Source organism: Hemiscyllium ocellatum, chromosome 11 (assembly GCF_020745735.1).
Source record: "Hemiscyllium ocellatum isolate sHemOce1 chromosome 11, sHemOce1.pat.X.cur, whole genome shotgun sequence".
Lineage (NCBI taxonomy): Eukaryota > Metazoa > Chordata > Chondrichthyes > Orectolobiformes > Hemiscylliidae > Hemiscyllium > Hemiscyllium ocellatum.
The window spans coordinates 3,040,272-3,052,815 of record NC_083411.1 but is presented as its reverse complement, the minus strand read 5'-3'; the positions used below and the strand labels follow the sequence as shown (position 1 = coordinate 3,052,815).

Below are 12,544 nucleotides of genomic sequence, written 5' to 3'. Positions count from 1 at the left end.
AATTGAATCCAGGTCCCTGTTGCTGTGAGGCAGCTGTGCTAATCAGGACAAGAAAAAAATCCCACTTCATGATCCATTAAAGGCTGCAACACATGAAGAAATTCCAAAACAAAGTTCTGCAGATGCTGGAGATCTGTCATGAAAACAGAAAGTGCTAGAGAAAATCTGGGGGGGCTCTGTGAAAATAGAAATTAATCTTTCAGGTCTGTGACCTTACTTCAGACCGGGAGGGAAGGACTGACTGACAATCAATTTAATCCAATTTTTAATGTCCATTCGGAAATTTCTTGTGGGTGCATTGTTCATTAAAAATCACAACCTCCCAAACAACTGACAATAAAGGAGGAAAGCTCCATCATAAGCAGTGAAACAGTGTCAAGTCCCATGATGTTATGGGATAGCCCCATCTTATCTGCAAGTGCTCAGAAATGGCCCTTCTTAGTGAGCAGGTGGAGAGGTGGATTAGAAACTATCCGGCAGAGGGGGTGGGGGTGGGGGTGGGGGGTCTGTCCTGCAGACCCAGGGAGCAATGGATGTAGACAATCATTCAGGCTCTGGTACTGTTACACACCAAAGGCACTGTCATCTTGAGTTTGCCCCTGCTTCTGCGATCTCCAGGGGCAGAGCCAAGCTGTTGGCCCACACTCACACAGGGAGAATGCTGCCCCCTGAAGGCCACCTCAGAGGAGCACTGGATCGGTTATGACCCAGTCCAGAGGGCTCGCTGCACCTTCAGGGGGAGTGCCATCACCAGGAGTGAGTGTGCCACAACATTGGAGATGCAGCCTGGAAAGAGTGCTGACCTGCTGCAGGGAGGTCCAGAAGGAACACTGCCCTGTCAGAGGGCCAGCAAGGAGGCAATTCCAAAGCAATGGAAAGCCAATGCAAGAAGGTACCCCATTCTGCTGGAAATCAGCCCTGAGGGAATCCTGCCATCGCATTTATACAGCATTTCATGAGCACAGAGTATTCCAATGCATTTTGCACCCAACTATTGATTTGTTGCAGTGTAGAGACTGGTGGAATGAGAAAACATAACAGTTTGCACACAAACAGATGACACAAACAACAGCATGATATCTGAACAGCCCATCTGCTTAAGGACAAATATTGGCCGGGAGGACTGGTGAGAACTTTGCTGTGATTGCACAAGTGATTTTTGTATCGTGTGACGTGAAAGAGCAGGAGGAGATACTACATTTCTCCAGGATGCCTATCTGACTGCGATAGGTGGGTCATAATGAAGAAGGAACACACTGAAGAACACTTGGACTCACCAGACTGAAGATTGAGAAGAATGAAATTTGTTTTTTTTCTGGAAAAAAAAGACTAAGAGACCACCTGACAGAATTCTTGGTTTTGAAATTCCACCCCAGTGTTCATACTTCTCTGGTCTCACCTCTGCTGATCTCTGTGATCCCCACCAGCTCTACCACCCCTTGGATCTCCTATTGTCCTCCATTCCTGCATGCCCCCAATTTTAGGTTCTCCACCATTGGTGGCTGCATTCCCAGCTCCATAGGACCTAGGATCAGGAATTCCCTGTCCAACTCTTCCTTTTTCTAGAATGCTCCTTAAAACATTCCTCTTTGGCCAAGCTTCTGGTCACCTGTCTCTAATAATATTTATACCGCCTTGTACCTGATTCTCTGTCCATGCACTCCAACAAGACTGTTGTGGTGCTGACATTGTTGCTGGGTGCCCTTTACTGATCTCTTTTAATTATATCCATCCATGGGATGTGGGTGTCACTGGCTGGCCCAGTAATTGTTATCCATCCCTAATGACCTTTAAGAAGGTGGTGGTGAGATGCCGACTTGAACCACTGCAGTCTTTTGGGTGTAGGGTGACCACAACAGGAAGGGAATTCTGGGATTTTCACCCAGCAATAGTGAAGAACGTGGTGCACTGTTCCTCTTGTTTGTTCCTCCATTTTTCATTTCATTCATCTTTCTCATTGGCCCATTTCCCCCACACCCACTTTGCTTCACTTGTTACACTCCTTCATTGTCCAGCTCAAAGCTTCCAGCTCCTGAATGAGGCAGTGAGGGTCAACCCTTAGTAGATAGCTCAATAAACCCCCTCCTTCCCCAAAATCCTGTGTTGCTGAGGAATTGTTCATGGATAGGAATGCTTGGCTTCCGTCCCAGAGTAAGCCCACTTATTGTCAAGGACTGGCTCAAGTATTAAGCCATGCTCAGTTATAATTCCACATTTTAAGAGTGGCGTGTCATACTGTAATGTGAATCAGATTAATTCTGCGTCTAAAAGGCAATGATTGTGTTGTAAATGGAATGATAGAAATGGAGGCTTTGTGGGATACCTTGGATCAGAAGATTCTAGAAAGATCAGGCATGAGCAGATTTGTTAAGTGGTTCATCAGATCGGCCTTTGCAAATGAAAAGTTGGTTCCAGGTTTCTTGGCACAGAGAACTCTTACAAATTGATACCTACTGAGCAAAGATAATACAATACAATACAGCACGGGAACAGACCCCTCAACTGGGGAATCTGGAAGGACTGAAGCTGGAAGAACTGCCTGGACCATAGAGTCATAGAGATGTACAGCACGAAATAGACCCTTCGGTCCAACATGTCCATGCCGACCAGATATCCCAACCCAATCTTGTCCCACCTGCCAGCACCCAACCCATATCCTTCCAAACCCTTCCTATTCATATACAGATAGACTATATCCCCGAATTCTGAAGGAGATAGCTGAGGAGATTGGAGAGGCATTGGTGGTGATCTTTCAGGAATCACTGGAGTCAGGAAGATCCCAGGGGACTGAAAATTGGCTCAGCTAACACCCAGGTTCAAGAAGAGATGGAGGCAGAAGACAGGAAACTATTGGTAGGTTAGCCTGACCTCAGCCATTGGTCAGATTTTAGAATCCATTATTCAGGATGACAGTGCAGAGTACTTGGAAGTGCACGGTTTAATAGAGCTGAGTCAGCACAGCTTCATCAAGGGGAGGTCATGCCCGACAAATCTGTTGGAATTCTTTGAGGTGGTAATGAACAAGTTAGATAAAGGTGAGCCTGGTGGGCGGCACGGTGGCACAGTGGTTAGCACTGCTGCCTCACAGCGCCTGAGACCCGGGTTCAATTCCCGACTCAGGCGACTGACTGTGTGGAGTTTGCACACTCTCCCCGTGTCTGCGTGGGTTTCCTCTGGGTGCTCCGGTTTCCTCCCACAGTCCAAAGATGTGCGGGTCAGGTGAATTGGCCATGCTAAATTGCCCGTAGTGTTAGGTAAGGGGTAAATGTAGGGGTATGGGTGGGTTGCGCTTCGGCGGGTCGGTGTGGACTTGTTGGGCCGAAGGGCCTGTTTCCACACTGTAAGTAATCTAATCTAATCTGTGCACGTGATCTATTTAGATTTCCAGATGGCCTTTAACAAAGTGCCACATAGAAGCTGCTAAATAAGATAAGAATCCATAGTAAAAGCCGAAAGAACAGCAGATGCAATAAATCAGAAACAAAAACAGAAACTGTTGGAAAAGCTCAGCAGGTCTGGCAGCATCTGTGGAGAGAAATCAGAGTTAACATTTCAAGTCCAGGTCGGGTTCTGAGGAAATTGCCATCGGACATGAAACATTGACTCTGATTTCTCTTCACAGATGCTGCCAGACCTGCTGAACTTTTCCAGCAATTCCTATTTTTGTTTAAGAGCCCATAGTGTTATGGGCAAACCACTGATGTGACAGGGGATTGGCCAACTAATAGAGGGATAAAGGGGTCTTTTTCAGGATGGCAACTGGTGACTGGTAGAGTTCTACAGGGGTCCATGTTGGATCCACAACTATTCATGTTATACATTAACGATCTGGATGAAGAAACTGAGGACATTGTTGCTAGGTTTGCAGATGACACAAAGGTATGTGGAGGGATGGACAGTGTTGAGGAAGCGGGGACCCTGCACAAGGACTTGGACAAGCTGGGAGAGTGGGCAAAGAAGTGGCAGATTGTAGGAAGAATAGAGGTATAGACTATTTTCTAAATGGGAAAAGGCTTCGGAAATCTGAAGCTCAAAGGGACTTGGGAGTCCTAGTTCAGGATTCTCTTCAGGTTAACCTGCAGATTCTGTTAGCAGTTAGGAAGGCAAATGCAATGTCATCATTCATTTTGAGAGGGTTAGAATATAAGAGCAGAGATGTCCTGCTGAGGCTGTATAAAGCTGTGATCAGACCGCGTTTGGAATATTGAGAGTAATATTGGGCTTTGTATCTAAGATAGGATGTGCTGATGTTGGAAGGGGTCCATAGGAGGTTTACAAGGTGATCCCAGGGATGAAGGGCTTGTTATATGAGGAGTGGTTGTGGATTCTGGGTCTGTACTCAATGGAGTTCAGGTGAAATGTTAAAAGATTAAATGGGAATATCTCTCTGGACATTAATGTAATATTAAAGAGTTAAACTGCACTGAGTGAACATTCTGGAAGTGGGTGGGGATGACAGTCAGGCAGGAATGTGAATGACCCCCATTCTATTTAGACAGTCATTTACTACTACACCCCTGCTATCATCAAATTAAACTATAATTCAATCTCTTCCATTCAGAAATGCTTTCATAGCCATCCCCTGAATCTAGGTATATCACACCTGCATTGTCTTGGGGAATTGCTGAGTCAGGAAAGCATTTGCATAACAATTCCCCAGAATTAGGGCATTTACATTTACATTATCTCCAAGGATGATCTCATCCTACCATTGTACCTTGGGTAACATGGTTATGGGGTCAGTGGCCAGAGTATCTGTGAGCATTACCAACTGACCTGTATCAGGGGATTTAGATTAGATTCCCTACAGTGTGGAAACAGACCCTTCGGCCCAACCAGTCCACACCGACCCTCCGAAAAGTAACCCACCCAAACCCATTTCCCTCTGACTAATGCACCTAACACTATGGGCAATTTAGCATGGCCAATTCACCTGACCGTCTCATCTTTGGAATGTGGGAGGAAACTGGAGCACCCAGAGGAAACTCACACAGACACGGGGAGAATGTGCAGACTCCACACAGACAGTCGCCCGAGGCTGGAATCGAACCTGGGACCCTGGTGCTGTGAGGCAGCAGTGCTAACCACTGAGCCACCGTGCCACCCATAATGTGTTTCCTTTGTTCGGAGCCTCCTTTCACTCGACTTCTCGCACCTGTGAGGAGGGTCAAAGGGGACCACCGAACTTATACAGTCTTTAATAAACCTTGACTGTTCACAGAAGTTGGTGTGAATTGTATCTCACGTGCGAAACCTCAGGAAAAGAGCCGAATGCAGAGGATGAGGAGGGATCTGATTGAAACTTACCGAATACTGAGAGGCCTGGACAGAGTGGACATGGGGAAGATGTTTCCATCAGTAGGAGCGACTGGGACCCGAGGGCACAGCCTCAGGGTGAAGGGACGGCCCTTTAAAACTGAGATAAAGAGGAATTTCTTCAGCCAGAGAGTGGTGACAATTGATTCATGGTCATTATTAGATTCTTAATTCCAGACTTATTTAAATCAAATTCCGCCATCTGCCATGGCAGGATTTAAAGCCAGGCCACGGCAGCATTACCTGGGTCTCTGGATTAACAGTCCAGTGATAATACCACCTGGCCATCTCCCTGGAATTAAAAAATAGGATTGCAGTACACACAATACAGGCTGAGGTGCAGTTTTCACTATCCAGCACTTGAGAGACAGTGACAACAGAGACAGCTTCTCGTTATATGCACCTTCACTGTTGATAAATGTCCAATTTTCCCTGACATTGTGCTGGAAAATTGGATGGGTTCCATTGAAATGACTGGTTTAATGAACATTTAAGGCTTCACTCAGGGGCAAACTTCCTGAAAGCTCTTGACAGAGTGGGTAAGGAGAGGATGCTCCCTGCCAGGGACAAATCTACAATGAGGGGTCACCATTTCAACACCAACTATGTCTGATCCGTCAATGCAACAGGCAACTCTGTCACTTCCTCTGTTTATCTTTAAGGGGGACTAGTTTGCCAGTGTATACCTGTGTCCACAGGGTTGGCACAGATGGGTCATCTTAATCCACTTTGGATAGTCACGTTGGAATGGATAACAAAATGTTGTCCAAAATGAGCAAAGTTTTAGCAAGTTTCTTCGAGATACAAAATTCTCTAAAGTAACGTTAGTCTATCCAGAGAGAATGATTTTTCCTCAGGAAGGGCATCCAAGGTTATGGGGAAAAGGCAGGAAAGTGGAATTGAGGATGATCAGATCAGCCAATGGCAGAGCAGACTTGATGGGTTGAATGGTCTACTTCTGCTCCTATGGATTAAGGTCTAATAGTAAGGCAGGTGGGTGAGGGGCTATGGTGCCAGATAAGTGAGTGAGTGCTCACTGTGAATTGAAGGGTTGAGCTATAGGGGTGGGCTGCAGCAATGTGAACGGGGAGTTATGATGTTTGTGATTCAGACCAGGAAGTTGGAGTTGTTCCAGGTCAGATGCTGGGGGTTGGTGGCAGTGTCAGGGAACAGTTGGGTGGTGGTTGGTCTTCATTACCCAGGGCTGAAAGTAGGTTTGAACCCCCTCACCTTCCCTGGATGGCTATTATGTTGAAGTGATTAGCAGCCCATCAAAATATTGAACTCAACTCATGGTATGGAGCTTTAGAGTGGGTCCCAGGCACTGGCTAATTGCCAAACTGAAATTTCAACTTCCCCGGTTTCGGGTTATCCATCCCATCCCAATGTGTAATTCCAATGGATCCTTCAGAGACGCGTGACTCTGCATTGAAATTTGTGGGCTATTGTGAAATACGCAGGAGAGAGACAGCTATTGGAGACCCTACCACACGGTAATAGAAAACTGAAGGATAGGATGGTGATTTGGGGGCAGTGGCAGGGTCCCTCTGGTCACCTGTGGGATGTTGCCATGTGGGTTAATAGTGACAGAGGGAATACTGTGAAAGGGAGCAGAGTAGATAACATAGGAGCCTGGTCAGGGTTAATCTGATTTCTAAGAAAGGAGACAGGGAGAAATATGATCGATGAATGAATCACTGAGAGGTAACATGGCAACCAATTATCCCCAGAAGGCAGCAGAGAGATAGAAAGAAATGCTAACTCAGAGAGGACATTGTCTGGCAAGGAAACAGAGCCATTCTAATGATACCTTTTATTTAACAAAAACACCTGTGTTAAGGGCAGAGGACTGAACCCAGACTCTGAAAGACAACCTTTTTCACCAGAAATATCTTTCTCCTGCTTGTAGCAAGCTAACAGTAGCTACTGCGGGGCTGAAGTTTCAAAATGATTCAATTCCAAGAGGCAATCAGTGACTTAAATCAAGCCTGCCTTTAAAATGCTTTTTAATCAAAGCAGACCAATGTTTGTCTTCATTTGAAATGGTGAAAAAGGCTGGAACTGAAGTGTTGGACAAAACATTTTTCTCGAGTCTGTTAAGAAATGAAATTTTGTCTCTTCAATAGTTGTGTTCCACTCAGGCTGACGTATTGTTGTGGGTTAGTTTCTGTGTCCCACGATGTAGTTACTTGATTCACATTCACCATCAACATATTTTCCAGGCTGTTCTTAGGTTCTCAATGCTTCCCAGCCTGTTTATCAGCTCCTCTGGTTCCTATCCATCACCCAATGTGTACCAACGTGTGTTATATTCCCTGGAAAGATAATGTACTGTGATCTTATTGCACAGACCCATTGGTGTTCCTTTTTATAAATTTGTTGCTCATTTTTGTAAGCTGTTCCAATAATCCTGGCATGAATAATCAACAGGAAATGCATTGTAATTAATATTTGTGGAGTTAGGCTGGAAGAGAGAAAACAAAAATTAGAAACTATTACTTGCTGAAATTGATGAGTCATGGAGCAGCCAGAAAATAATTAATTAACCTTTGTCTTTTTAGCCTAATTATTTCCTTCAATAATATCGTGCTTTGCTTTCCTAGATTCGAATGCTGTGTATAAACTAATGAATACTGTCGTCTGAAAAGCTTGCTATCTGTGAACTTAATTAAATACCAACTGTTGTGTTGGCAGAAGCTGAGCATTTTTAAAATAAACCTGAAGAAATTGGAACAATAAATTTGGGAAGAAGGAGCATTTCAAATCGGTCATGTTGTATTCAAGGCAGGCTTGTGTTCTTTCGAAACCTTGGGATGACCCAATGTAATTCACAGTCATCGAAATGCTTTTGACTTTGGCTTCCTGCTTTTTAATTTGCTAATGAACAGGAGTGTCATTGGCTGGACCAGCATTTATTGCCTGTCCCTAGTTGCCCTTGAGAAAGTGGCAGTGAGCTGCCTTCTGGAACCATTGTAGTCTATGTGCCGTAGGTTGACCCACAGTTCCAGGATTTTGGATCCTGACTTAGAAATGTATTTCCATTTCCTCGGTGTCGCTAGGTCAACATCTTGGAATTCCCTCACTAACACTATAAATGCTGACTTTGCCAGTGATTATTTTGCCCCAAAAGAGATTTTTTTTAAAAAAATGAACTCAGTGTCATTAAAGGAACAATGATATATTTCCAAGTCAGGATGATGAGTGACTTGGAAGAGAACTTGCAAGGGGTGGTATTCCTATCGATCTGCACGCCTTCTGGATGGAAGTGGTCATGGGTTTGGAAGGTGCTGTCTGTGGATTTTTGGTGAATTTCTGCAGTGTATCTTGCAGATAGTACACTCTGCTGTGACTGACCTTTGGTAGTGGAGGGAGTGGATGCTTGTGGTTGTGGTGCCATCAAACGAGGGCTGCTTTGTCCTGGATGATGTCAAGCTTCTTGAGTGTTGTTGGAGCTGCACTCATCTACTCATCACTCCTGGATAATCACTATTGTCACCGAATTGCCAACTGTCAATATCCTGGGGGTTACCATTGATTAGAAACTAAACTGAACAGGTTATAGTGGGCGGCATGGTGGCACAGTGGTTAGCACTGCTGCCTCACAGCGTCAGAGACCCGAGTTCAATTCCCGACTCAGGCGACTGTCTGTGTGGAGTTTGCACGTTCTCCCCGTGTCTGCGTGGGTTTCCTCCCACAGTCCAAAGATGTGCGGGTCAGGTGAATTGGCCGTGCTAAATTGCCTGTAGGGTTAGGCATGGGGTAAATGCAGGGGTCTGGGTGGGTTGCGCTTCGGCGGGTCGGTGTGGACTTGTTGGGCCGAAGGGCCTGCTTCCACACTGTAAGTAATCTAATCTAATAAATGACCTGGATGAGGGCTTACAAGGGTTGGTTAGTAAATTTGCGGACGACACTAAGGTCGGTGGAGTTGTGGATAGTGATGAAGGATGTAGTAGATTGCAGAGAGACATAGATAGGATGCAGAGCTGGGCTGAGAGGTGACAAATGGAGTTTAATGTGGACAAGTGTCAGGTGATACACTTTGGATGGAGTAATCGGAATGCAAAGGACTGGACTAATGGTAAGATTCTTGGGAGTGCAGATAAGCAGAGAGATCTCGGTGTCCACGTACACAGATCCCTGAAAGTTGCCACCCAGATTGACAGTGTTTTGGCCTTTATTAATAGAGGGATTGAGTTCTGGAACCAGGAGGTTATGCTGTAGCTGTACAAAGCTCTGGTATGGTCACACTTGGTGTATTGTGTACAGTTCTGGTCACCGCATTATAAGAAGGATGTGGAAGCTTTGGTAAGGGTGCAGGGGAGATTTACAAGGATGTTGCCTGGTATGGAAGGAATGTCTTACGAGGAAAGGCTGAGGGCCTTGAGGCTGTTCTCGTTAGAGAGATGAAGGTTGAGACGTGACTTAATAGAGACATACAAGATAATCAGAGGGTTAGAACTGAAAATGTGTTGCTGGAAAAGCGCAGCAGGTCTGGCAGCATCCAAGGAACAGGAAATTCGACGTTTCGGGCATAAGCCCTTCTTCAGGTTATGCCCGAAGCGTCGACTCTCCTGTTCCTTGGATGCTGTCTGACCTGCTGCACTTTTCCAGCAACACATTTTCAGCTCTGATCTCCAGCATCTGCAGACCTCGCTTTCTCCTCCGGTTAGTTAGGGTGGACAGGGAGAGCCTTTTTCCAAGTATGGGAACGGCAAACACAAGGGGACACAACTTTAAATTGAGGGGTGATAGATATAGGACAGATGTCAGAGGTAGTTTCTTTACTCAGAGAGTAGTAAGGGTATGGAATGCTTTGCCTGCAACGGTAGTAGATTCGCCAATTTTAAGGACATTTAAATCATCATTAGACAAGCAAATGGACGGACATGGAATAGTGTAGGTGGGATGGGCTTCAGATTGGTATGACAGGGTGGCACAACATTGAGGGCTGAAGGGCCTGTACTGCGCTGTAATGTTCTATGAACAAGCCATATCCTTACAATGGCTACAAAATCAGGTCAGAGGTTGGGAATATTGCAGTGCGTGATCTCACCTCCTGACTCCCTAAAGCCTGTCCACCATCTGCAAGGCACAAGTCAAGACTGCAATGGAGTACTCCCCAGTCCCCTGGTAATAGATTTGGCCCTGCCACCAATGCTGAAAGCCCATGAAACAATATAAAAATGTTAGAACATTACAGCTGTGCTTGGGTTTTGTCCAGCTGAAGTGATATTGTGTGGCTGAGCATATTCTGGTCATACTCCTGACCTGCGCCTTGTAGATGATGGACAGACTTTGGGGAGTCAGGAAGTGAATTGTACAACATCTTGGCAACACAATAGCCCATCCTCGCAGAGCAATATCCCACAAATGGAAACAATCAAAACAACCGTATTATCTGTTTACAATGATATGGGTTGGGGGACAAAGGCTGATTCCAAGGAGCATTCCATCATTTTTCTTCAAACAATACCAGGAGACATTTTATATCCTCTGAGAGGCAAATGAGGATTCACTTTATTAAACAAAACACATTAACAGAGTCACATTCCTTCAGCGCCAACCTGATTGACCAACTCACCTGAGGGGAAATAAACTCCAAACCTTCTGAGAGACAATTAACAATAACAAGGTGAACCACATTTCAGTCTTCCAGCCCATATTCCAGTCCCCTCTCTAACCCTCCGACTGAATGGAACAGTTTCATTTTACGTGGCACTTCTGTAGGTTCCCTGTGTTGGTTTGTGCCCACTCCCAATTTGGTTTAACACATATTGTTGTTGTGGCATGATGATCAGTTTAAGTTTGTGTCAAGTGTTTTTCAATCAAAGTTCTCTCTTCCCACAGCTTTGTTCAACCTCATACCAGTGGGCCTTCGGGTGGTCGCCATTCAGGGCGTGAAAACAGGACTGTACTTGGCAATGAATAACGAAGGTTACCTTTACACATCAGTAAGTACTGAACCCAAACAATGAAATGTGGTGGTTATGGTGTTGCACTTGTGAACTCATCCCAGGAGAATAATCTTCAGTGCCCTTGTTGGATATGGGGCTTACTGTGATATTCAGAGACTTCTGGTTTATCGGTTAGTTCCTGATAAGTTGGTACTTCCACACAGACTCAAAAGACAGTTTATTTGTCAAAATGTTAAAACAATGCAGTTGGTTTGCTGTTGCGTAAAGGCTCATTTCCAACATGATAACATCTTCCGAGTTTCATGTTGTGCTATGATAGGTCCCTGTCATAAGGTTCCCCACGGTAGGCTATTGTATAAAATATGGAGGCATGGGATTGAGAGTGACTTCATGGTTTGGATCAGAAATTGGCTAGCTGAAAGAAGTTGGTAGTTGATGGGAAATATTAATCCTGGTGTTCAGTTACTCATGGTGCACCGCGAGGAATTGTTTTGGTCCACTGCTGTTTGTCATTTTTATAAATGACCTGGATGAGGGCATAGAAGGGTGGGTTAGCAAATTTGCGGAGAACACTAAGGTCAGTGAAGTTGTGGATAGTGACAAAGGTTACAGAGGGACATAGATAAGCTGCAGAGCTGGGCTGAGAGGTGGCAAATGAAGTTTAATGCAGAAAAGTGTGAGGCAATTCACTTTGGAAGGAGTAACAGGAATGCAGAGTACTGTACTGGGCAAATGATAGTGTAGATGAGCAGAGAGATCTCTATATCCATGTACATAGATCCCTGAATGTTGCCACCCAGGTTGATAGGGTTGTTAAGAAGGCATACGGTGTGTTAGCTTTTACTGGTAGAGGGATTGAGTTCTGGAACCATGAGGTCATGCTGCAGCTGTACAAAACTCTGGGGTGTGGCCGCACTTGGAGTATTGTGTATAGTACTGGTCACTGCATTATAGGAAAGATGTGGAAGCTTTGGAAAGGGTGCAGAGGAGAGTTACCAGGATGTTGCCTGGTATAGAAGAAAGGTTTTATGAGGAAAGGCTGAGGGACTTGAGGCTGTTTTCATTAGAGAGAAAAAGGTTAAGAAGTGAGTTAATTGAGACATATAAGATAATCAGAGGTTTAGATAAGTTAGACAGTGGGAGCTTTTTTTCTCAGATGGCAATGGCTAGCACGAGGGGGCATAGTTTTAAATTGGGGGGTGATAGATATAGCTGAAAATGTGTTGCTGGTTAAAGCACAGCAGGTTAGGCAGCATCCAAGGAACAGGAAATTCGACGTTTCGGGCCAGAAGGGCTCTAGCCCGAAACGTCGA

At 45.1% G+C, this 12,544-nt stretch overlaps 1 protein-coding gene across 6 annotated transcripts in view; it reads left to right on the top strand.

The window, feature by feature from the left end:
* Positions 1 to 12,544, top strand: part of fgf13a (fibroblast growth factor 13a) — a 745,108-nt gene that overhangs the window by 578,813 nt on the left and 153,751 nt on the right. For all 6 annotated transcript variants that reach the window (XM_060832388.1, XM_060832393.1, XM_060832389.1 and 3 more), the window contains one exon: positions 11,164 to 11,267. In XM_060832388.1, the coding sequence (XP_060688371.1) occupies positions 11,164 to 11,267 (104 nt within the window). The remainder of the gene's footprint in view (positions 1 to 11,163; positions 11,268 to 12,544) is intronic.